Source organism: Zingiber officinale, chromosome 3B (genome assembly GCF_018446385.1).
Source record: "Zingiber officinale cultivar Zhangliang chromosome 3B, Zo_v1.1, whole genome shotgun sequence".
Taxonomy (NCBI): domain Eukaryota; kingdom Viridiplantae; phylum Streptophyta; class Magnoliopsida; order Zingiberales; family Zingiberaceae; genus Zingiber; species Zingiber officinale.
In genome coordinates this window covers 105,263,207-105,287,891 of record NC_055991.1, presented here as the reverse complement: position 1 = coordinate 105,287,891, position 24,685 = coordinate 105,263,207, and the positions used below count along the sequence as shown (strand labels likewise).

The following is a 24,685-nucleotide window of genomic DNA, read 5'->3' as shown; positions in this document are numbered from 1 at the left end:
ATTATAATAGCTACTTAAATAATTTTAGGGTTTACCATTTATGATTTAGCTAGAACTATTTAGTAGTTAGTTACAATTATTTTAAAGTAATTTTGACCAACTTAAAATAATTTTAATAAAATTAAAATAATTTTAAACAAATTGATAAAGTACATTTTGATTTTTCTGGTAGCTACTCACTGATAGTTGCACCTTGTAACGGCTATTTATAATTGCTATATAGTTGTAACTAAATTCATCCAAAGGCTAACAAACTACCAGCACAGATCGTTAAATGAAGAATATACCAACCAATGTTAACTATTTTAAACAGAACGCTCATACAACTGCCTAATTCAACCAAATGACATTCCAAGAGTAAAACTGACACATAAGGCCAAATTTTTTCTTACCATGTGGTTACTCTGGCACCTTCACAGCTCATATGTGTTGTATATGTGAATCCAGATTAAGGAAATAGATTTAATTGATCCATGAATCCATTATATCAAAAATGTTCACAAAATATTCATTGGGAATTAAGAGTAGATGTGCTTTATTGTGCATCAAGTCTTATCAACATTTGAAACACATCATACTAGTCTGGACGCTGGATACCCTTGTGCCAGATGATGGCAGGAATCCGTGTTTCATGTTTTCTTTCCTTTATATGTTTGAGAATATAGAAGAGGTTTTGCTGCCAACGGGAACGGATATTGTGAAGGATGAATCATGAACCCACCCGGTATCATCCACCACCACTGGATATATTTGCTACGGCCCTACAGAAACAATAATGTTTATTTAGTTCATTATCAAAATAATTTAGAACTTTAATGACAATACAATCTTCTTGTTGAAAAAGGACAGGACGTTAGTGTGCTGCTAACAAATTTCAATAGCAAATCAAGTTGAAGATAAAAGTTCAAGGGTGTCATCACAAGAATAGAATAGTCGTAGACCTAGCAGTGAAATGCATGCCATAAAGGAGAGATCCAGTATTTTAACTGAGTAGTCAACTGTTAGATAATCAAGAGCTTTGCTTACCTTTTTTCTACTACTTGAGGATCAACAAAGTTTTTGAAAAATACAAAGACTGAACTAGCAATTGTTTGGTCTAGTGGCAAACGAACTAGATTTGGAGGGTTTGCTGTCAAAAGTTGAGGGTTTGAATTTGCATAATGGCACTGTTGAGAGGGGTTTACCCTTGTCAGTCCTAACACATTCAATTGTTTCACATCCACAACACCTCATGGACTGAATAACTGACACGTCATTCGAACCATTACCCCCCAACTACTACATTAATATAAGATGGCAGAAAATCAAAAGGGTGCCCTGCGTTGTACAAAGAGGCTCCCAGATGGTGCTTACAGAGCAAATCCAAGGTGGTGGTGTTTTGACCCAAACTAATCAAAGCATCTCTAAGGTGGTGTTGTTTGGTACAAAGTAGCTCCAAGATAGAACCCACAAAAGTATTTTGGATAGAAAAATATAGGTGGGGTGCTGATTTGATAATTTATAAAAGAGGAGTGCCCTTTTGATGATCTGGATAAAAAAGGGCACTCTTTCGATTTTTTAAGATTGTAGCTCTCTACCTCACAATCAGTCAAGCTCTCAACTACAATTGGTTTAACTTGTATAACTAACAACTACATAATTCATCTTAACATATGTTTCTAATTTTGCTATCTATTAGAGCATCAACACGGCAAATCATCCACTTTATTAAATTTATAACATCATTTTTCACTACACACTACAACAACTATCCTAAATTTTCCATTATCTTAAATTTTTTATTTTCTTCTCTCTCTTCCATTTTTTTTATTATTTTTTTCTCACTATTATGTAATATCTACTTTTCATTACCCAATCCATTCCCTTTTTTTTTTCTCTCTTCCAAATTAAATGACATTTTAATATTTAGGGAATGGATTTCATTCCCTAAATTTAAAGAAGTATTATTCATGATATTTTAATATTTAGGGAATGGATTTCATTCCCTAAATTTAAAGAAGTACTATTCATGACATCTAAATTTAGGAAATGGATAGGATAGGTGATGGAAAAAAAAATTCATAAAATTTAAAATTTAAGATAAATTTTGTGTTTACGGAAGCTGATGTGGATGCTCTTAGAATTGCATCTAAATACTTCCTAATGACAATATTTCTTATTTGTTTTGTTTTTGTTAATCCCATAGATCTATCATATTCTTGTCTTGGTCATATAACTTTTTAGAGGTTGCTCTCCGGCACTCTTAATCCATAAAATATACTTAATTATATTGTAGCCATAAATTTCATTTTTTTCATGAGATGAATATAGTGATACCACTAGATGACATCAAAAACTCTTCTCTATTCTAACTGTCTTCTCTCTACCTATTAATTGGTAAAAAATATAATAATAATAATAATTTTGTGTGACAATGTGTCTTGATCTGATATATTGTCTTTCCTATCTATAGCAATCCAGTAGATACACTTCTCATTTTTAGTCCATAAGCCACCATAGAAATAATCATATGCCTTAAATTTTGCTACAAATTCTTCTCACAATAGATCATTGTCAGAAATCTTCTCACTATATGTTATTGTTAGTCAAAGTATAATGAGATTAGTAGAAAGTTGAATACTAAAATTTCATCTGCTACTTAGAAGCTAGCATTATGCAGAATTATAATAATCCAATTATGCATTAAGAGCCTAAGAAAATGGAAATGCACTTATAAAGGATACCAGACAGAAGATATATGGATGATTATATTGCCATGAAGTAAAGCCTTCGAGAGCTACAGAAGAGATTTCATAACCCTGGAAGAACAGGAACATTTACAGTTGCAATTAGCCATGAACGAGATGGTTTGTATATTGATGCATTTGCTCTCCTAAAAATTCAAGTAGGAAAAGGCATTGGAACTAACATAAAAAATCAATTTAGCAGTTTGAGCATCATATCAGAAATCACTTATAGTTTAAGGATCCTCGTAAGGACAATCAGTGAGATCATCTATTTGTCACTTAAAAGTACAGCTATATAGTTCACACATAAATAATAATAATATTGTTGATGACACTGGGTTCAATGAACCTAATTAGATCTACATATCAGAGATTTTAACAGTTTATTTCAGTAGAACCACATAGAACCAAGTTTTAGTCAAATATCTTTACTCTCCACAACTTTATCATATATAAACTGGTGAAAACTTCAAAGCATCTAGTTTATTAATTTTATATAAGCAGGGTTGCTGGAGTTTTCTAGAAGAGAAGCTGAGATGTGAAGATATATGAATGTTAGCATCGTGTAAATAAAGACTGAAGTTTGTAAATGCATGTCAGCGCCACTAGATATGCATCTTTATTTCTTTCACTCTAATCCTGTCTGTTGCATCAAAGTAATCCATTAGCATGTCCGTTAAAATTGTGGGGAAAACAATCAGTCACAGAAGTATTTTAAAACGTCAACAGTTAATATTCTTGTTTTAGAACCATATTGCCAAAGTGAAATTCTGTATGCCATCACATAGCAAATGTGGATGTTTATCCAAATTATTGATATTATTCTTAACATGAACACAAACATATAAGCGATGACAATAAGTTTGATATACTACTTCAGAATTAATCACTTGAGGAAAAAGAGGAAGATACTTCAAAAATTATAGAAGAGAAGATCATGCAGTGCTGCTGCAAAAACCTAGCCTTCAAGTTTGTAAATCTTCACCCTCTTTATTTTAAATTAAGGCCACTTTGTTTTAACATGTATATATTTTTTATTTTATTTTTAGATCCAGAAACTCGTTTTTTTTTTTGTTAAACTTTTCATTATTTTTCATGCTCCATTTTTCACTGCTTCTACACTTTGTCAATTTTTTAATCGCTACCTTGTAATGCTTTCATTTGCTGCTAAAGTATCTCTTTTTTAAAATTTGACCCTGCACAAGCTTCACCAATCTAGGTTGAGCTTAAATAGCAAACGTTCCAAAGGCCATGGTAGGTATAGTTAGCTAAGAGTGCAAATGGCACTGATGGAGGAGATGTCATGTCACAAGTGTGGACTAGGTCTATGAACTTGTGATTAAATAAGTTGCTTGCGCATGTCATAGGTGAAGCTAAGTCATGTACTTGCAGGTTAGGAAGGCAGGAAGGAGGCAAGCCAACCGAGGCCATTGCAAACAAGGAATTCATCCACGCTGGATTGCACAATGATGAGGTAATAGAAGTAGGATGGAAGCACAGAAAACTTTTAGGTTTCAGTGGCAAAGAAGTGGAGGAGGAAGGAGCTAATATAAGGTTCATCACTTCTCCAGGCAGCAGAGCAGGAAAGTCTAGCTAGGCTCTAGCAACACCTCATAGATCTGTGAACTTTTAGCAAGTTCAAGAAGGAAGGAAGCTTTTTCTGTGGATCTCGTGTCCTGGATGAAGATAGGATGTTGAAGATGAATTTGCAAGGCCTTCCTATAGCAATGGTTGCAAAAAAAAAAACACAAGGTCATCACGATGCAAAGGTTTGCTTTTTGCCCCAGATTGTTGACTGGAACAACTTCTAGATGACAATCTACAAGATGCGGATGGTGAAGAAGATACCTAGCACGCAATCTAAAGGTTGGAGATCTAGTGATAGACGACTAGAGCAAGATATGGAGGACAAAGATCTGGAGGTACACATGGATAGGGGATAAAAACAAAGTGTCAAATGGAGATAAAGGAGAAAAGAAGAAGGCTATGTAAAGGAGAGGAGGGAAGAGGGGAGCTCACACTGTTGTGTGAAACCAGTGACCTTCCCCTAAAGGGATTCTAGATGAAAACCCTTACATTAACAGAAAGTTGGTTGTGATAACAACTTGAAAAATGCTATTCCATCAAGAGTGCCATTCCATGCACATATGGACTCTAACATAACACTTGAAGTAATAATACTCTAAAGGTAGATTAACTTCTGTTAAACACTCATTCAACTATTAACTCCAACACTTTGCTTCTTGTCTTAAGCAAGGATTTTATTGAGTGTTACTAATTCAAATTGGTTCTAGAATGATGGTTGAAGCAATTTGAGTAAGGGAGTAAATCTAAAAGACTAAAACCAAGGCTTAAAGTATTGATTCATTCTGGATTTTTTTATCTCTGCTCAGGACAGTATGGTATTGGTCTTGAATCATACCGACGCTTGGCACATTTTGGCAAGCTTCAAAATCTGTTAAGCTCAACTCAAATGAGTTTTAATCTTATAATTATATTTCACTTAACTTGCTTCCCACTAAATATAAAGTTGTAACAACAAGACAACCTATTGAAATAAAATTTTAGAGGAACAACTTATAAAATATAACAACCATCTTGATCAATGATTATAACTTATTAACGCCATCATAGTTGTGCATCAAATGGAAGATTATGTTTTCATACAATCCTAGTGGCATCACTTTCACAATTCTTTAAGATCCAAACTAAATAATGCACTCATAACTTTCTCTACATGTCCATGAATATAAAAATATATGTTAGTTAGCCACCATGAGTTGCACTTGGACTGAAACAACTAGAACTTGAGCAAGGTACAAAATATGAAAGCATCTCCATTTCTCTGACTCAAATGTAACTCCTCTTTACTACATCTAGTGCTTTGGTTTATTCTTCTCTTCGACCCCTGCCCCTTCGCTATTGTAGTGCTTTATCTCCTCCTAGAAGTAACGGACAGAAACGAAGGACAAGCCATCGAAAGAAAATCTTCTTGCCTAGGCCAACTCCGTACATTATTGGATAAGATAAGCTTTGTCTTGATCAATACCATTTGAACTATTCCAGCACAAACAACAGTTGGAAGATAAATTACAACCATGTTAACTAATATTGATTGGCACTTGAAACCATATCTAAGATTATCATGCACATGAACTAGTTACATTACTTACAAAGAAGCTAGGAGTAACATGGTTGATCTCTCATGGAAGATTCATCAACATGGAGAAAAAGAAAATTTTCTAGTGTATTGTTCACGTTCATCTAGTATGTTGTTTATAAAATCTCTTGATTTTTTTGCTTTTCTACAATTTGGATAAAAAAACATTAGTTGCTTAGCAAGTTTTTGAACAAAATTGATGAGAAAGAATGTTATTCATTCAACAATTAAAACAATCATGCAAACTACCTATCTTCAAAAAACCATAATTTACTATTGCTGAACTTAATCAAAGTATTGAAACCAGAGACTGTTTATATTGAACCAGACTCCATTTGCGGCTTATTTGTTTGAGCTTGTGTTACACATTAGCAAAAGATGACATATGCTAAAAAGACTTTGGACGGGGCACCTTTTATGAGTTGGATATATTTCTGATAAAATTAATTTAGATACGATGAGGCAGTTCACAACCAAGAGAGATGGTTAGATGTGCTGTAGCTTAATATAACATATATTTCCTTGCAAATTGTTAATGCCAACAGGACATAATTTTAGAATAATTTCATATAAAAGAACTGTCAAAAGAATAAATTTAGAAGTGTTAATGATAAAGAAAAAGATTAAAAGAATATGAGATGCAACAATCTTGGGATCACATGGTTTAACCATCAAGACAAGAGTATCTTTTAAGTCCTTCCACTTCTAGAGAAAAAAAACACAATACAATAAAAAGCTTTCAAAATTATTTTTGCACAAATATAGAGAAAGTTCAAGAAGATCTATACTCTTCTTATGGAGTGTCTTACGAAATCTAGATCACATAATTGGTGAAACCACAAGGATCTTATAAAGTGGTTTAGTGCAACAAATTTATAAAGGAACAAAAAGAAATACACTGGAGCATTAAAAAGACATGCTTGGTGTAAATAAAGTATAACCAAGTAATTAAACTTTTCATAAAATTTGCAAAAAATCTTTGATCTTCTATCTTTAAATATATATTGAAGATGAAAATGAATGGTTTAAGGATATGGCTACAAACATATGTCAAATAATAGCGTTGATATGGTATTCACGGTGATAAATTGGCATATCATTGTATATAGCAAAGATTATTGGAATTGGGGAACAAAGATGTAGGCAACAAGTTCAACATTAGACAAGTTCAAAAGAAGCAAATCATGAAGATGAGGTTGATTTTGATCAGCTAAGAAAATAAATCTTCAAGGTGTAATATTTATTTTCTTGATTTTCTCAAAATTTTAATAATTTTTCATTTTTATAAATTAAGCATCTTGCTTCAACTAGGTAAGCACCTCACTTCTTGGGCAATGAAAAAGGCCTATAGTGCCTTAAGTTAAAACGCCTAACACTTTCAATGACACCAATCACACAGAAGGTAAGGCAAATTGGAGAACATTAAAGTCATCATCAATTAGCCATTTTTGTCCCCACTATTTGGGGAAAGTAGGATGAATCTAATCCTCCACTGTACTTTAAGTAACTTTATATCACTACTAATATTCAAATCAATTAAAATAATTTATTAACTAATATATTCTTTGGTTACTCAACCAATACATCTTCTACTCTAATATATTCAACTTGTCTAACTATAGAATTTGTCAGTTATCTTTGAACATGTATATACCCTATAGTAACTTAATATATTAATAGATTGAAACAATCATACATTTACACACCCTATTGTTTTCCTATTGTAAAGTTAGAGATTAAGATGTAACTACTAATCCAGATATGTGATATTAATACATGGAACATGTTAGAGGGGGTTTGCTGGTTAACATAGTACAAAAAGAAGATAGTAAAATGGGGTGAATACCAAAATGATAGGGTAGACTGTGTAGATATGAGAAGGAAAATTGCATACAAGTTATCTATCCAACTGTATTCAAAAAGACGGGAACCCTTATAAAATTAGGCACGCCATTGCCTTTAGTCTTCAATAATGGTCCACAAAAATCAAGAATTGAATGCTACAGAAGCAGTTATTCAATTCTAAATAATTCCTGTTCTATCAAGGATGAATAGGAAAAATAGCTTAATAAAGGTCTTATTCTCAGTCAGGTTCCACATCGCATTCTTGTATATGCCCTTGCCAACTTGACACCCTCGAGAACCTAGTTGGTGAATATGGTTAAATATCACTTTGCATCTATTTGAGTCATTCAGTGTTAATATTGGATTTTTTTTTCAAGTTATCCAGTAGAATATCATCACACCAACTTGACCCCACCAACCTAGCTAACTTAACCCTATCGAGAACCTAGCTGAATGAACTTCAGTAAATATCACCTAGTTCTATTTGAGTCATATAGTGTGAATACAAGAATCTATTTGAATTGTATGGTATGGTATTCCCTTAACAATTTTGGTCCCATCAAGAACCTAATTAGCAAATGAGACCAAGTCTCACTTGGATCCATTAGAGTTATCCAAAGTGTGAATATCAAATCCTTGCAAATTGTCTGGTAAAATATTCCCTAAATGGATCTTTTGAATCATCTATTTAGATAAACTCACCCTAAGAAGTTAATATATTTGTTTAGGGAGCCCTCTATTAGATCAAACATGTATTCCCCTTATATCTTCATAATGGTTTCTTATAAATTCTTTTACTCTCTACTTGCAGGAGATTGAAAATAAAAACACTCATAACACTTAGTCTATAAGATTCTTTTTCTGGCTGTTTAATTCTGCTCTTGAAGGTTAAAAACATGTCTCTGAAAGAAGCCATAACTTTTTCTGGTGAGTTCATCTATTTAGATAAACTCACCCTAAGAAGTTAATATATTTGTTTAGGGACCCCTCTATTAGATCAAACATATATTCCCCTTATATCTTCATAATGGTTTCTTATAAATTCTTTTACTCTCTACTTGCAGGAGATTGAAAATAAAAACATTCATAACACTTAATCCATAAGATTCTTTTTATGGCTGTTTAATTCTGGTCTTGAAGGTTAAAAGCATGTCTCTGAAAGAAGCCATGACTTTTTATTTGTAGGAAAATAACATTTCTAGAACTAAGGTCATGCTCGTAATCCGACACCCAGTAGAAATACGACAGAATTTATACCAAGGAAAAAAAAAGGCCAGGCCAGTTTAATGGAGTCATGGATTGATACCACAGCCAGAATGTTTAATCCTTATCTACATTAATAGAATCATAGATTAATACCATAGCCATGTTTAATCCTTGTCTACACAATCTGAATGACTGGAATGGCTCATCGCCAGAAGATGATCCTCTAATTTTTTGTAACAAAAATGCTAGCATAATAACTAGATCTGAAAATTTTCCGCTGTCAATATTTAGGATCACAAACTCAGAGAACACAGAAGAAAAAGGGCAAGGGAGCTCACTTCTTGTGCCGGCGCTTGGGTCCCCAGGCCTCGAGCTTTGCCAGTGGACAACCGCATCGGGCACGGAAGAACAAGACGGCACGGCCATTGGGCGGAGCCATCCTCCTGAGCTCTACGCGCAGGCATTCATAATCGGGGTTGTTACCTTGCTGACCTCCCTTCCAGGGTAGATCGTCGATTTCCTTCAAGGCGGCGACCTGAGCGGGGTCGGGCGAGCGGATGCACTCCTCGGTCTGAAGCTGGACATCGAACTCGAGGGCCTTCTTGAGGCCGCGGCAGCGAGGCCTTCCGCAGAAGCGGAGGCGGGACCAGGGAAGGAAGCATGGCCGGAAGCAGGAGAGTAAGGCGACAGCGAAGAAGGCGGCGAGAAAGAGGAGGAGAGCGGCAAGGTAGGGGTAGGGTGCGTGGCGGAATGAGGCGGCGGGGAGGAGGAGGTCGAGAGATCGGAAGACGTGGGCGAGGGAGGAAGCAGTGAGGAAGGCGGAGCAGAAGAGAATGAGGAGGAGGATGAGGAGGTCAAGGGTGGCGGCGGAGGGGGAGTTCTTGCAGGAGGCGCAGATGGAGATGCTGGGGAGGAGGTGGTGGTGGCCGCCGCCGCCGCCTCCGTCGAAGGTCGAGGAGTGGCGCCTCGAGGACTTGGAAGAGGAGGAATGAGAATGGGGGCGCATGGCAGTGCAGGAGGAGGATGAGGGGATGGTGCCTCTTTTCTGTTTTGGCAATTTACAAAACAGACACCTAACTTTACAGAATACTTTAAACTTTAGTTTATTAGTTTAGAAATTTTTCTTTAAAACAAATATGAGAATATTAATTTTCGATGTTGATACCTAATAGTTGGACCCGATTAGTCATCTCAACGATGAGTTGATGATTCTAACCGGTGGAGATTGGTATGATCATGTGGACCTTATCCTATTTATACTTTCGACATCCCCTTTAGATATCGAAATAGTACCCCTTCGGGTAAGAGACATACCCTTTTTGACATCTTCACTACCGACCTAATCTCGTCGGTCATCGAGTTATCCTTTCGGATATCGACACAGCCTCTTTAGGTAAACTTATCCCTAAGGATAAGAGTATTAAGGTCGAGGTGAAGGCTAGGTAAACTTATCCCTAAGGATAAGAGTATTAAGGTCGAGATGAAGGCGAGACCTTTTTTCCTTAAGAATATTTTCCCGCTGAGGTACTTATTGTTTATTGGCAATCGTCTTCCAAGATACAACGACTTACATCTCGAAATAGAAGCACTTCAAATTCGAGTCATGTCAAACTTTCGAAGCCTTGAAACTTTTAAGAGAGGAGAGAGGAGAGAGAAGAGAACCCAAGAGGAGAATTCATAACTTAAGAATGAAGTGGAAGGAAAGTGGTTTGTTTTATAAGAATAAGGGTTACTCCTAAGAGGTGAAAGATTTATTTTAAGAGATGAAAGAATATGGGATGTATCTTGTCCTTTAAACATTTTCACTTAAATATTTTTATTATGATTAATTAATTTAATTGATTAATATGATTATCTATTTACTTAATTTTTTAAATATTAATTAATTAATTAATATTATCATGAATCTTTTAATCAATCAATAAATCAATCAATAAAATTAATTATAATTTCATACCCCTCAGATTACACATACTCAAGTTAGCGTTTATCCATGAATTTAACTCGTATATGAATCAAATTTCTATTCGATCATATCGGGCAACCCTTCATTAGATATTAATTTCTCATTCACTTGAGAAATTGATTTACAACGATCTACTTGTGAAATAGTCGTCTGATCTACTTGTGAAATAGCCGTCTTATCTTTATTGATCATCAAACTAATTTGTTAACATTTCTAATATTCAGTTTCTATATTATATAGATCATATTATGTAGGTTTTTGATGTGCAACACATGTTTTATTGGTAATGAATATGTTTTTTTTTTCTTTTTCTTTTTCTTGTATTCATTCTGATGACTTTTCGTTATGAACCATGTTGCTTGATTAATTAAAATCAAGATTTATTTCTTTGATTAATTGAAAGGTTTATTTTATTTATTTGAATCAAATTGTTAGTTAAGTTTAATTTATTAACGGATAGATGAATAGGTCTACTATGTGATTTATTTATGATATAATAATCTAATCTTGATTACATATTTAATGAATTAAATTATTTATAATTTATTATTCATAGATTGGTTAAATGGTTGGTGAGTATTCATTAATTGATTGAAATTGATTAGTATGCGATTAATTATATTAACTAACAATCTGATTAAATACCTATTTAATGGGTGATCAAGTAATATTAACCAATTTATTAGTATAGTTTGATTATTGGAGCAGTAGTCGATTAATTAAGCCATTTGATTAATATGATTAATTAATTAGAGGGGGTTTGCATAATTAAGATTATTAATTAATTAATCGGTTGAGTAATTTAATTAACTTAGTTGATTAAATTAGTTGAATAGATTAATCAATTAATAAGGATGATTGAGAGATTAATTAAGTAATTAATTGAGGCTAGTTAATTAATATAGGATTTAGTTGATTGAATTGGTTAAGCAATTTCATAACAGATTAATTAATAATTTGAACTTTAATTCCAGATTTAGTAAACTAGTATCAACGTGCTAATTAACAAATGGTTAATGAGATTTATTTTTTTTGTTGTTTGATTGAAGTAATAAAAAGATTGATTAATAAGTTGAGTAATGGATGGACTAATTAACAGGTAATAATTATGTTGTTTGGTTAATGAGTAATGATAGATAATTAAGGTTGTGGATTTATTTAAAGAAATAATTAATTAGTCTAATTGATTAATAATTGATATTAATTAGTCTACTTAGTAAATTAGATAACAAATTGGGTCATGAATTTATGAGTTAATTGAGTGATTAATTAATTAGCTTATTAAGTTGCTTTAATTAATTAATTAATTTGATAATTAATGAAATTACTAATCAGATTAAAGGATTATATTGGAAACAATAGAGGCCGATGGATAAGGAGTCCTTCTGAATATATTGAAATTCTTATCAAAACAAAGAAAAAAGGGAGGATGGAATCCGCTTAGAGGATACCAAAATTCTTAATTACCAAGATGAAAGAAAAAAAGAGTAGAAATCCGGCTTAGAGGATATTGAAATTCTTACCAAAATAGAAGAAAAAATGGTAAGAAATTTGGTTTAGAGAATATCGGAATTCTTATTAAAATAGAGGAAAAAGATGTGGTGGAATTTGATTTAAAGGATACAGGTGAACACTACCAAAAAAAACCTAATAATAGGATAAAGATTTGGCCAAATGAATCAGAGGTTGAAGTAAAGTAATCATAAACAATGAGATGAATTCTTTTACCTATTCTGATGCTTAAGTTCGATCTGGAAATTTCATATGGATGTTATTTTAATAAAGTGTGGAGGTACGTAAAGTTAAGAGTTAGCAAGTTTTGAATTATTATTATAAAATGTTCAAGGTATTTTTCCTAACATATTGAGTTACTTAGTTATTGGTTTATTTTATTTTGGTTTATTTTATTTGATGTAATTAGATGGTACTATTTGACCATTTAAAAGGGGTCGATTGCACATCCTAATGTTTATTGGATATTCTCTTCCTACCATGACAGTTAGATGGTTATATACTTGATTTCTTGATGAATACATGTGTAATGTATGTCCTTGGAGTTTGAGCAATTTAATTATAAAATTTCAGACCTTATATACCTTGCTATGTGTAGAGTGTTAGGATATGTCAAGTTATCTCGCTACTGATTGTGAGTAAATTACGCTATCACGACCTGTCTCATAGACAGTCAAAGTACATAAATAAACTACTAAGAGGTATTAGGAGGGCCGCGTGTAGCGTGCAAAAGTGGTGGCTCACGCGTTGTTAGACAGGGTTATGAAACCAAACTACAAGTGTCGCCAACAATGACAAAAAGCAGCTCATTCGTGATGGTTGTTGTGATGATGGGGAAAAGAATACATGTGCGACTGTCCATGTGACTAAAGCAACGTCATCGTTATGCATGCACATGGAGAAAAGACGGCATGGCGGAGCGCACAGTTGTGAAGAGGGAAGGTTTAAACTTAGGATTTAATAACCGAACTAAGTGTTAAATCGTTCAGTCGACTCATCAAAATATAATTTAAATTCCTAAAATTCTAATAAAATCATACATATTATTTTATGTTTATTTCTTAATTTATTATTAGTTATTCTAATATTTTATCCGTATTAACCTAAATGAAGTCTAAATTTATTAATTATATATATATATATATATATATATACCAGCATGGACGGCACTTTAAGCTCCATTGATGGTGATTTTTTTTTCTTTTTAAATTTTTTTAAGCTCTAGCTTATGCTAATACAATTTTACATTAGGATTTTGAGATCGGGTTATAATATTAAGTAAAAAAAATAGAATTGAAAAAATATTAGGTATATATATACATAGCTGGTATTCTCCCCAACGATCCCTGCACGATTATATGTGATTTCTAGTATAGCAGTGCCCCGTCAATGTTTTTTAAATTTTTTATTTTCGTTGCCCTTTCTCTCTCGACATTCTCCGAAGTTCCTTGCCCCTCTCGGCGAGCTCCGAAGTTAGGTTTTCTTGCCGCGACACCCTCCTCGACGCAACGCCCTCCATGGCGCGATGCCCTCCTCGACATAATGATCCCTACGTAATGCCCTTCTCGACGCGACACCCCTCGAGCCACGACAATCCCTGCATGATTATGTGCGATGTCCTCCGAGTCACCACCTATGTGCATCCTTAGTCGAGAGCCATCCGATTGTTAACAATAGTGTGAGATCAGGTTTCAAATGCGACTTATGATGGCCTTAGGAACTTCATCTGAATTTGGTTTATTTTTATCCCTACTTTAAGAATTCTTATGGATCCTCTAAAATTTAATTTGTTGCGACCCTGATCTAATATGAAAAAGAATATTTTTAACAGCCCTTCATACGAAGAATGTCCGATTCTTTTTATATGAAAAATATTCTCAACAGTCTATTTTTTCCCCATAAAATAATAAAATAAAATAAAAATTAGCGCATGGTGACCACTGTGCTCACCACTAGGGAAATTAAGTAGTTAGCTGAAAGTTAATTAATTAGGTAAACAAATTTTTTTTTTTGTGCCGATCTATTTTCCATCTGTTTTTTTTTCAGGAAATTTACAAAACAACGTTCAAATAATGATAAATCGTCTTATTTTAAATGTTAATATTTTATTTATATAATATTTTAAATATTATTTTTAATATAGAGGAAAGTATATGTTATAGATATAAACCATGGGTACAAATACCTAATTAAGTTAATGACTTTTAAGAGTACGATACACCATTCTTTCAAAAATAAAGAGGAGATAAAAAAAAAAACTTTTTTCAAAGCTCGCTGATCGAGAGGGAAAGGGTAACAAAGATAAAAAATAAAAAAACAATTATCTTATGCTACTCATCTTATGAGTACCAAAAAAATATATATATATATATATATATTTGTGTGTGTGTGTGTGTCAGATGAGGGAGAAGAAAGAAAAAAAAAATATAAATGGTATCAGAGTCTTAAGATTCTCTTCGGACTAGTTTATGAACAAGCTCCAATTTTCTAATTCCCATTACAAGGAAGCTTTAGAATATTCCCAACAATTTACTAAATCCAAAGATATAGGCTATAGCAATTCTGCCTTAGTAAGCCCAGGAGACCAAATTCTATTACAACAGAATAACACGATCCTAGCCTTACTTACTTCTTTGCATTATAGACTTACAGTCTTAGAAAATCAAATTCTTACTTTGGAAAATCACATACATAAAATACTCAGGCACAAGATCTAAAGCAAACATTAGAAAATATAAATAAAGATCTTAGTAAACTTTCCCTAGGAAAAACTATTACTAAACACCCACCTACCACATATAAATTCTTAAAAATATAAGATTCACCTTCTAATGGCTCTACAAACTAAAACACAAGTTGAAAGTTTTTCTAGTTCCTCACATACACTAAGACCTTAAAAGAATCTCTCTATGATATCCAGAAAATCTACAAGCACTCAGGCTACCTATCAATTAGAAGAACTTATAGATATAGACCAAAACTTAGACACTTTCTCTAATGAACAATTAAATACACTAAACCCAAAATGATTATATCATCAAGGGTTGTTATCCGTTTCCACTTCACTTTATAGACATCATAGAACCCAACTATTACACCTACTAGATGGGGGAGAAGAAAGATTTAACCTTATGAATGAAGAATCAGCTAGACTACTCTTACAAAGAAAACATAACTATATTCACCTAGGACTTATTGTGTTTGGCCTCAGAGGACTTACTCGAAAAAGTATAGGAGCTAAAGTCTTTTTACTACTATATGACTCAAGGTTCTCTGACAATGACAAAGCGGTTATTGGACTTATAGAAATAGATATGAATAGTAATCTAGGAATTACGTATTTTTGTCCCAATTTAATATGATCATTCCAGACTTTATTGACCATATTAAAATTTTTGTTCAAGCCAGGGGATATGGCGATTTTCAGAAACATAATATTCAAATAGACATAATCTTTCTCGGAAAAACAATGACTAGCATAAACAACAGTTTCAAAGTACAAATTAATAATATAATAGAAACCCTCACGACAAGGGGAATTTATTTCATCAAACCCAAAGACTTTTCATCTAACTTACTTGCTGGATTAGACTGGAATCTTAACCTAAATCTAAATATTACCCCCACAAACACTACAACCAAGAGAATCCATAATCTATAAAGATAGACATGGTAAATCAATAGTAAGATTTCATAATTACAAACCCTCAACTTCCCAAGAAGACAGCCAGGAAAATAACCAACTTACTTTAAATCTAATGAACATAAAGATCAGTACACACTCACAAAAAGAAAAAGACAACTTCCTATTTTATGATGATTTAAATGAATACGTCTACCTTCCATTTGAAATAGCTAATTATTTTACACAAAAAGATCTTACAGAATTAGAAACTTTTGACATACTGCATCATAAGCTAGATGAAGATTATATGTTATATTTTGATGAGGATCATAATATTATAGCTAAAAAGAAAGACTACTTTTCCAACGTTGTTTTAATGATTATGCAGAATCTAGTGCTACCAATACACCACAACCTTTACAGGTAAGATACCCAGAAAGTTCCATGAGAACTATGGATTATGGAGAAGGGCATCCTCCAAGAACACAAATTCATCCTTATACCAATAATAATCCTTTGTTAAGAACTACAGGGAAAAGAAGACCACCAGAAATTACATACTTTGGAAAGAATCCAGTCTTACTTACTATAGGAGAATGTGACGACCCACAAATGTATGACACTTATTTAGAACAATGAATAGCCTCTGTCAAAAGAGACTACCAGGCAAAACATGAATTAAATATAGAATCTGGTGAAGCTATGATAAGAGTAGGAGAAAATTATTTAGGTGATGTAGCTAGAGCAGCATGGGAATCTTATAAAACTACTCATCTTGAAGAAATAGCTAGGATTGCTTCACAAGGTAATAATATACTTAATTTTTGTTATACTATCCACAGACTTTTTACAGCAAGAGATGCTAATACCGGATTAGATATTAGACAAAAAGAAGCTATGAGAGATTTAGAACAATTATAACTTTTTAATTGGAATTGGATTAAACCTTTTTGCAATGACTTTCTTGCCTTAACAGTAGTATCAGGAAATTACTGTAACCCAAAATTAGGAGAATGACTATTTAGTAAACTTTCAGGGGAATTAGGAAAGGAAATACACAAGGTCTGGACAGACATGAAAGTAGCACCACAATATGACAATATAGGAATACGTATGCAACACATAATTTCTATATTAAAAGAAAAATGGACTTATATTCATATTCAAAAACAACTTAAAAACCAACAATATGAGTTTTGTAGTCAAATATATACCCCCCCAAAAGTATGGTTCAATGATACCTAAACAAAAACAAAAGCATTATCGAAATACTAAAGGAACTACACAACCAGCTAAAACTAAAAATGCCAGACCAAGAAAAACATATTATGTTCGGAAAAGCAGAGAAAAGAAACCATATTTAAATAAAGAAAAACATGTCAGAAAATACAAATAAAAGAAAACTTATGCTAATACTATTACTTGTTTTGCTTGTAATGAACCAGGACATTTGTCTTCTGCCTACCCAAATAAGAAAAACCTATATACTAGAGAAGCTAAATTAGTCACCTGCACAAATTTAGATTTAGTAGAAATTCAATCAGACGTCTCAGACACATCTTCCATCTACTCTATTATTTCCGTAGATGACATGGAAGAAATTTCTCCCTCTTCAGACTATAGTCTAGTAAATTCATTCCTACAACCTCCATATTATACAGACTTTGACTACAAATCAATAAACCTAGAACAAGAATTATGGGATGACTTTCCTCTTATAAATACAAATTTAATGCTTACACAACTAACTACAAATTTAAGCGACTCTAATTGTACACTTGATTGGAAATTAAAAACAGGAACAGATAATATACCTTGCTATTGGTGTAGTTATTATCCAGCCATTGATAAAAGAGGTACCTGTATAAATTGTAAAAAACATGCTTGTAATCTTTGTCTTCAGAACTATTTTAATGTTCTAATCCCAATAACACAGCCCACTAAAAGCAGTACTAGAAATATCCTTTTAGAAACAACAGTATCAACGTTAGAAACCAGAATAAACCAACTAGAAACTCATATGGATATAATAACAAACCAAATAGAAGAACTGATATCACAGGAGTTGCCACCACCTAACAAGGGTAAAAGTTTACAAATAATAAATTCACCAAACATTGACTTGGTTTTTATAAAAACCCCTAGTATTTGTAATACAAATAGAACTCTTGATGTTAGGGTAAAATGCTTAGTAAATATACATGGCCATGAATTTACATTACAAGCCTTCTTAGATAGTGGAGCCACTAATTCTACTATAGATGAGGCTACACTTCTGTCTATTTTACCTAAAATTTTGATCAAAACTTCATCACAACCTTTAATTAGTACACATTTTGATGGCCAGCAACTTACTAGTACCCAATTTGTCACAAACATACATATAAAATTTTATAATAACTATGGTACCTATAGTGCTCCCCAAACTCTCTCCAAATTATGGGTTAAACCGTTACTACATTAGAATATCCACCTTATCCTGGGACTAAATTTTCTCATATCTCCAGACAGGGTCTTTTTACTTACAAAAGATTATGCTCTATTCTTCTCTAATCCAATAGTTGCACCTATTGTGTCAGATTACCCCTTTGTAGTTAAGTCTTTAGCAGCTTTATCACCGACAACAAAAACCCGAACCCAGTCTACGGACATTACTTGCCAGTGTACTATAAAAGGGACATGCAAACAAACACCTCTCATGTCATCCTGTGACCTTGCCTTTTCTGAATATCAGGAAAACTAGACTTACTTGGCTGGACAAGCCTACTAAATGATCTTTCCTTCTGGGATATTCCTAATGATTTACTTCTCTCTAAACAATTGCTTTAGACTATCAACGCTCATCAGCCAGATATAGATTCTCTTATCTCCCGACTAGAAAAACTAGAAATTATTAGCGACAACCCAACTAAATACTGGGAGCGGGATAAAATTTATTGTAAATTAGCAATCATTAACCCTGACCTAACTATTAAGGCTCAAGACTTAAGATACACAAACTGGGAAACTGAAGATGCAAAACACATATTCAACAATTACTACACTTTTATAGTAGATAAAGGAGCCGAGCAAAAACGAGGTCAATCCCGAATGTTATTTAATTATAAAAGGCTAAATGATAACTGCCAGGAGGATGACTACAAAATACGAGATAAAGACCAACTTCTGAATAAAATACAACATTCTAAATGGTACTCAAAGTTCGATATGAAATCAGGTTTCTGGCAGGTAAGGATGCACCTAGACTCTATAGAATGGACAGCTTTTTCCTGTCCTGAAAGCCACTTTAAGTGGCTTGTTATGCCTTTTGGTCTTAAAACAGCTCCTCAAATATTTCAATGAAAAATGGATGATATTTTTAGAAATGCTGCTCACTTCACCTGTGTCTACATAGACGATATTTTAGTCTTTTCCAAAACTAAACAAGAATACTATGCTCATTTACACACAATCTTCAATCTATTTGAAAAACATTGTTTGATTATTTCACGAAAGAAATGAAACTAGTTGTCACACATGTTGAATTCTTAGGGGTTGAAATAGGCCAAGGACAAATCACCTTACAACCTCATATTTCAGCTAAAATTATGGTCTTTCCAGACAAAATGGAAGATACTAAGACTTTAAGAGCATTTCTAGGTCTTCTAAATTATGCAAGACCCTATCTAAAAGATATAGGAAAAATTAGTGGACCTTTATACAATAAGACATCTTTGACTGGACAAAAATATTTCAACCAACAAGATATTGCTTTAGTTCAGCAAATCAAACAACTGGTTAAAACTATCCCTAAGTTAACTTTACCTCTTGACTCAGATTATTTAATTATTGAAACAGATGACTGTGAGACTGGTTGGGGTGGTATCTTATATCCCAAAAACTTCCAAATATGAACCTAAATCAACAGAAGCCTTATGTCATTATGCCTCTAGAAAATACCACGAAAAAGGACACTTGACATCATTAGATTATGAAATTTTAACTGTTATTTATCGCTTAGAAGCTTTTAGACTATTTATTTGTAACAAACCAGAAATCCTTATTAGAATAGACTACGAAGCCATAGTCAAATATGGTCAACAAACTAAATCAGTCAGAAAAGGCCTCAGTACAAAGCGTTGGTTAAAATTTATAGATACCATAATCAATAAAGGACTTAAGATACAATGGGAACATATTAAAGGGGTTAATAATTCTTTAGCATATACATTATCAAGATTGTTACATTAACATTTTATTTATTTAGTCCTTACTACTTATAGGATGGGCAGACCAAGGAAAGTTCGTACTTTTTCCACCAAAACTATGCGTTTTAGCACTCAAGATTTACAACTATTCACACAACTAGAAGATCATTTTCACTTTGTTGGCAGAGACAGACTTGACCACATCCAAAATTGTCTTATTGACAATATTTGGCATATCCCTACACTTCCAGGAAGCTCTGGACATAAAATTACAGTAATAAACGCTCTTTCTAACTATTTTCTTACTACTATCCAGAAACCAACATGAAAGAAATTTTCTTGTTACGTAGTCTTTTCAGGACTCCAGGCAGGGGTATACTCTACGTGGGAAGAAACCAACTTAGCCATTCAAAACCTAGAACATCCATACTTTAAAGGCTATTATTCACTTGAAAAGGCTTTTACAGCAGCCAGAGCCCATCTAGGACCACATTTCTTTGTTAGTACAACTCTACAAACAACACCAATACAAGCTACTAGCCCTAATACAAATACTTTTACTTATGCTCAAGTTGTACAACATACTCCTGAGAATAGCCTGACAGAGCCTTCAACAAAACACACCACTACTCCTATCAGACCAGAATACCTAACTTTGGCTCAACTTAAAGAACAAAATAAGACTACACTTTACAAATAACATCTGAGATGCGCCTAGCAGGCTTCCTAAATACTATTCCCGAGGACATTCATACTTATGTTCGCAGTCTGGTTGAAAAATCTACTTTATAATGTTCATCGAATTATGTGAAACCCTAAAAGCTTTTCACAAAACACCTCCTGAAGGAATGACTATTGTATATGAAGCTGAGTTCAGCCCAAAACTTAAATGCCAAAAGAAAGGACCATCTTGTATAGAATAAGATAAATATGGATGTCAATGTCATCTTCTCTATGCTTTTAGAAGAGCTAACATGGATTATGAATCCTACATTACTACGGCTTACAAAGGGAGACAAATTACCCCTTTTACTCTTCTTGACTACTGTCTCTTACATAAATTATGGATTCATACCCAGATTCAGTTAAAGATTTCCCAAAAAAACTTGGTACTGTTATTTCTACTGCTTTGTAAGAAGAAGAAACGTTTGTAGTATGCACATTTGACAGTACTCCAGAATGGTTGGATCTCAAAATCGAGCTAGCCTGACATTTAGTTAAAATTGACGTAAATGAAATTGGTGGTTACCAAGCCGAGCTACATACTATCCTACAGACCCAGACTATGATTGGGAAGCTCCTCCCTCCTTTTCCGACCAACTCAAACACTGGAGAGCTTCAGTCCAAGGGACGCATTGGGGCTGGGACAGACTTGAAGATCCTAATACTTATCTCCTGGTTGGAGAATCATTCACTGAAAAAATTTATTGGCCAAAAGATATGGGTACCAGGTTTTTCCCTTTTTCACTTTACTACACAACATACTACTTTGTTTCAATATTACCAGAAGAAGACAGAGAGAATGAGTAACAAGAGGTTATCAAGTTCCGCCTTTTCAGCTAGAGTCTATCGAGCTGCCTTAGCCAGACACAGAGCACCAAACCAAACTTCCAGCTCACAAGCACCATCTTTAGACTCAACCCCGGTGAAGACTGTTGGAACCCCAAGGTTGTTTTGGTGTGATCAACAAGTTAAGTTAGGTCCTGTTTGTTTCTAACCTTGTGTCTAAGTGTGCAGGAGCTTAGGAACACAGGTAGTCGAGCGGAAGACGTAGCTAGCGAGAAGGACGACAGTCCGAGGGACGAGGTGCTGCGGAAGAGTACCCCGGTGGACGAGAAGGAAGCGTGCGGTGGTTCCGAGGGACGAAAGCCGGAGCGGAAGATTGCTCGGGGAGCAAGAGACGCAGCTAGCGAGAAGGACGGCAAGCGGTGCGTCCGAGGGACAAAGACTACGGATGAGTACGTCGGTGGACGAGAAGGAAACACGCAGCGATTCCGAGGGACGAGAAGCCAGAGGGAAGCCTGCTCAAGAAGACCGGAAGTTGGGTTCGGGTGAGCCCTATTCCGGATAACAGAGACGGGAGCGGAAGAAGAGACGGGAGCGGAAGACCCGGACCAAGGCGGGACTGAAGCGAAGTAGAGGTCCCAGACGAAAAAGTCAACCATAGTTGACTTTTGGGGTCCGGGGCGCCCGGAGTTGACCGGGGTGCCCGGACCCCTCCGGGGCGCCCGGAACCCTTCCGGGCGCCCGGACCTGAGTTTTTGACCGGATCGAGCTTTGACTTGATCTGAACGTTGGGGGATAAAATTTATCCCCCCAGGGTGCCTGGAACCCTTCCAGGCACCCCGACCAAGGTTATAAATATAGCCTTGGTCCAGAAGCTTTGAATCAATTCAGAACAACTCATTGTAACAACACTTGTACGCTCTCTCTAGTTTAGCTTCTCTAGTTGTGCGCTTCACTGCTGTAAAAAGGCTTCTCCGCCAGAAGGAGATAATAGTACGACACCTTCCTTGGATTAACAATCTCCCCGGTTGTAACCAAGTCAACTCTTTGTGAGCCTTTCTTTTTCTGTTTTCTGTTTACTTTATTATTCTGTAAGTGTTCTGTTGAAAGTTCAAGAAAGGTCTTTGTTTAATTTTTTTAGGGCTATTCAACCCCCCTTCTAGCCGGCCCAACGGTCCTACAAGTGGTATCAGAGCTGAGGCACTTCAGGAGGACTAACCGCCGAACGAAGCAACGCGATGACCGGACCAAGCATCCACCCGTCGAAATACGAAGGGGATGGTATCAGAGCGGAGGCGCTTCAGGAGGACTAACCGCTGAACGAAGCAACGCGATGGCCGGACCAAGCATCCACCCGCTGAAATAAAGCATTAATGCAAGAATTAATTAATGCTTTAAAAAGGTTATTCAAAATATTTTTTTTAGAAATTTACTTACTTAAATTTTTTAAAAAAAAAAAATTGACTAAGTCATTTTTTTTTACTTAGAAATTTTTTAAAAAAATTCTCAAATAATTAAGTTAGAAAATTTTCTTTCAAAAATAATCTTTAAAAGATTTTCTAAAATTAGAAATTTATGCTCAAATTACTTAATTTTTTTTTTAAAATTGCCTATGTCATATTTTCAAAACTTTACTTAGAATTGTTTTTTTTTAACTTAGAATTTATTTTACATATTTTTTTTAAAATTTACTAAATTTTTAACCCTTAGATTGTTTTTTTTTTAACTCCATTTTTTTGTGATCAAAGGAGGAGAAGGGAAAATATTAGTCTAGGGGGAGGTAGATAGATTTAATTTTTTTTTTTATCTTTCTATCTTTTTGCACTTAAATTACAAATTAAGTTAATTTACTTAATGTTATTTAATGTCTATTTTAACCCTATCTTAACTTGGGTTGATCACACCAAAAAGGGGGAGATTCTTGGAACCCCAAGGTTGTTTTGGTGTGATCAACAAGTTAAGTTAGGTCATGTTTGTTTCTAACCTTGTGTCTAAGTGTGCAGGAGCTTAGGAACACAGGTAGTCAAACGAAAGACGCAGCTAGCGAGAAGGACGGCAGTCCGAGGGAAGAGGTGCTGCGGAAGAGTACCCCGGTGGACGAGAAGGAAGCGTGCGGTGGTTCCGAGGGACGAAAGCCGGAGCGGAAAATTGCTCGGGGAGCAAGAGACGCAGCTAGCGAGAAGGACGGCACGCGGTGCGTCCGAGGGATGAAGACTGGGATGAGTACGCCGGCGGACGAGAAGGAAACACGCAACGATTCCGAGGGACGAGAAGCCGGAGGGAAGCCTGCTCGAGAAGACCAGAAGTTGGGTTCGGGTGAGCCCTATTCCGGATAGCAGAGATTACTCAAGTAAGCAGATCCGGAGTGGAAGACCCGGACCGAGGCGGGACTGAAGCAAAGCAGAGGTCCCAGACGAAAAAGTCAACCAGAGTTGACTTTTGGGGTCTGGGGCGCCCGGAGTTGACCGGGGGGCCCGGACCTGAGTTTTTGACTGGATCGAGCTTTGACTCGATCTGAACATTGGGGGATAAAATTTATCCCCCCATGGCGCCTGGAACCCTTCCAGGCGCCCTGACCAAGGCTATAAATATAGCTTTGGTTCAGAAGCTTTGAATCAATTCAGAACAACTCATTGTAACAACACTTGTACGCTCTCTCTAGTTTAGCTTCTCTAGTTGTGCGCTTCACTCCTGTAAAAAGGCTTCTCCACCAGAAGGAGATAATATTACGACACCTTCCTTGGATTAACAATCTCCCCGGTTGTAACCAAGTCAATTCTTTGTGAGCCTTTCTTTTTCTATTTTCTGTTTACTTTATTATTCTGCAAGTGTTCTGTTGAAAGTTCAAGAAGGGTCTTTGTTTAATTTTTTTAGGGCTATTCAACCCCCCCTTCTTGCCGGCCCAACGGTCCTACAAGTGGTATCAGAGCCGAGGCGCTTCAAGAGGACTAA

At 34.9% G+C, this 24,685-nt stretch overlaps 1 protein-coding gene across 3 annotated transcripts; it reads right to left on the bottom strand.

The window, feature by feature from the left end:
- Positions 1-461: 461 nt before the first annotated feature.
- Positions 462-10,004, bottom strand: LOC121967216 (uncharacterized protein At5g19025-like). Of its 3 annotated transcripts, XM_042517308.1 has the most exons (3): positions 9,276-10,003; positions 2,724-2,798; positions 462-761 (listed from the first exon to the last, which is right to left on the bottom strand). In XM_042517308.1, the coding sequence occupies exons 1-2, from the start codon at positions 9,941-9,943 to the stop codon at positions 2,777-2,779; spliced, it is 690 nt and encodes a 229-aa protein (XP_042373242.1). In that variant the 5' UTR covers positions 9,944-10,003; the 3' UTR covers positions 462-761; positions 2,724-2,776. The 3 variants fall into 3 exon arrangements, with proteins under 3 accessions (XP_042373242.1, XP_042373241.1, XP_042373240.1); XM_042517307.1 differs by lacking the exon at positions 2,724-2,798 and having other exon boundaries at positions 9,276-10,000; XM_042517306.1 differs by lacking the exons at positions 462-761; positions 2,724-2,798 and adding an exon at positions 2,805-5,783 and having other exon boundaries at positions 9,276-10,004.
- Between the last annotated feature and the right edge of the window lie 14,681 nt (positions 10,005-24,685).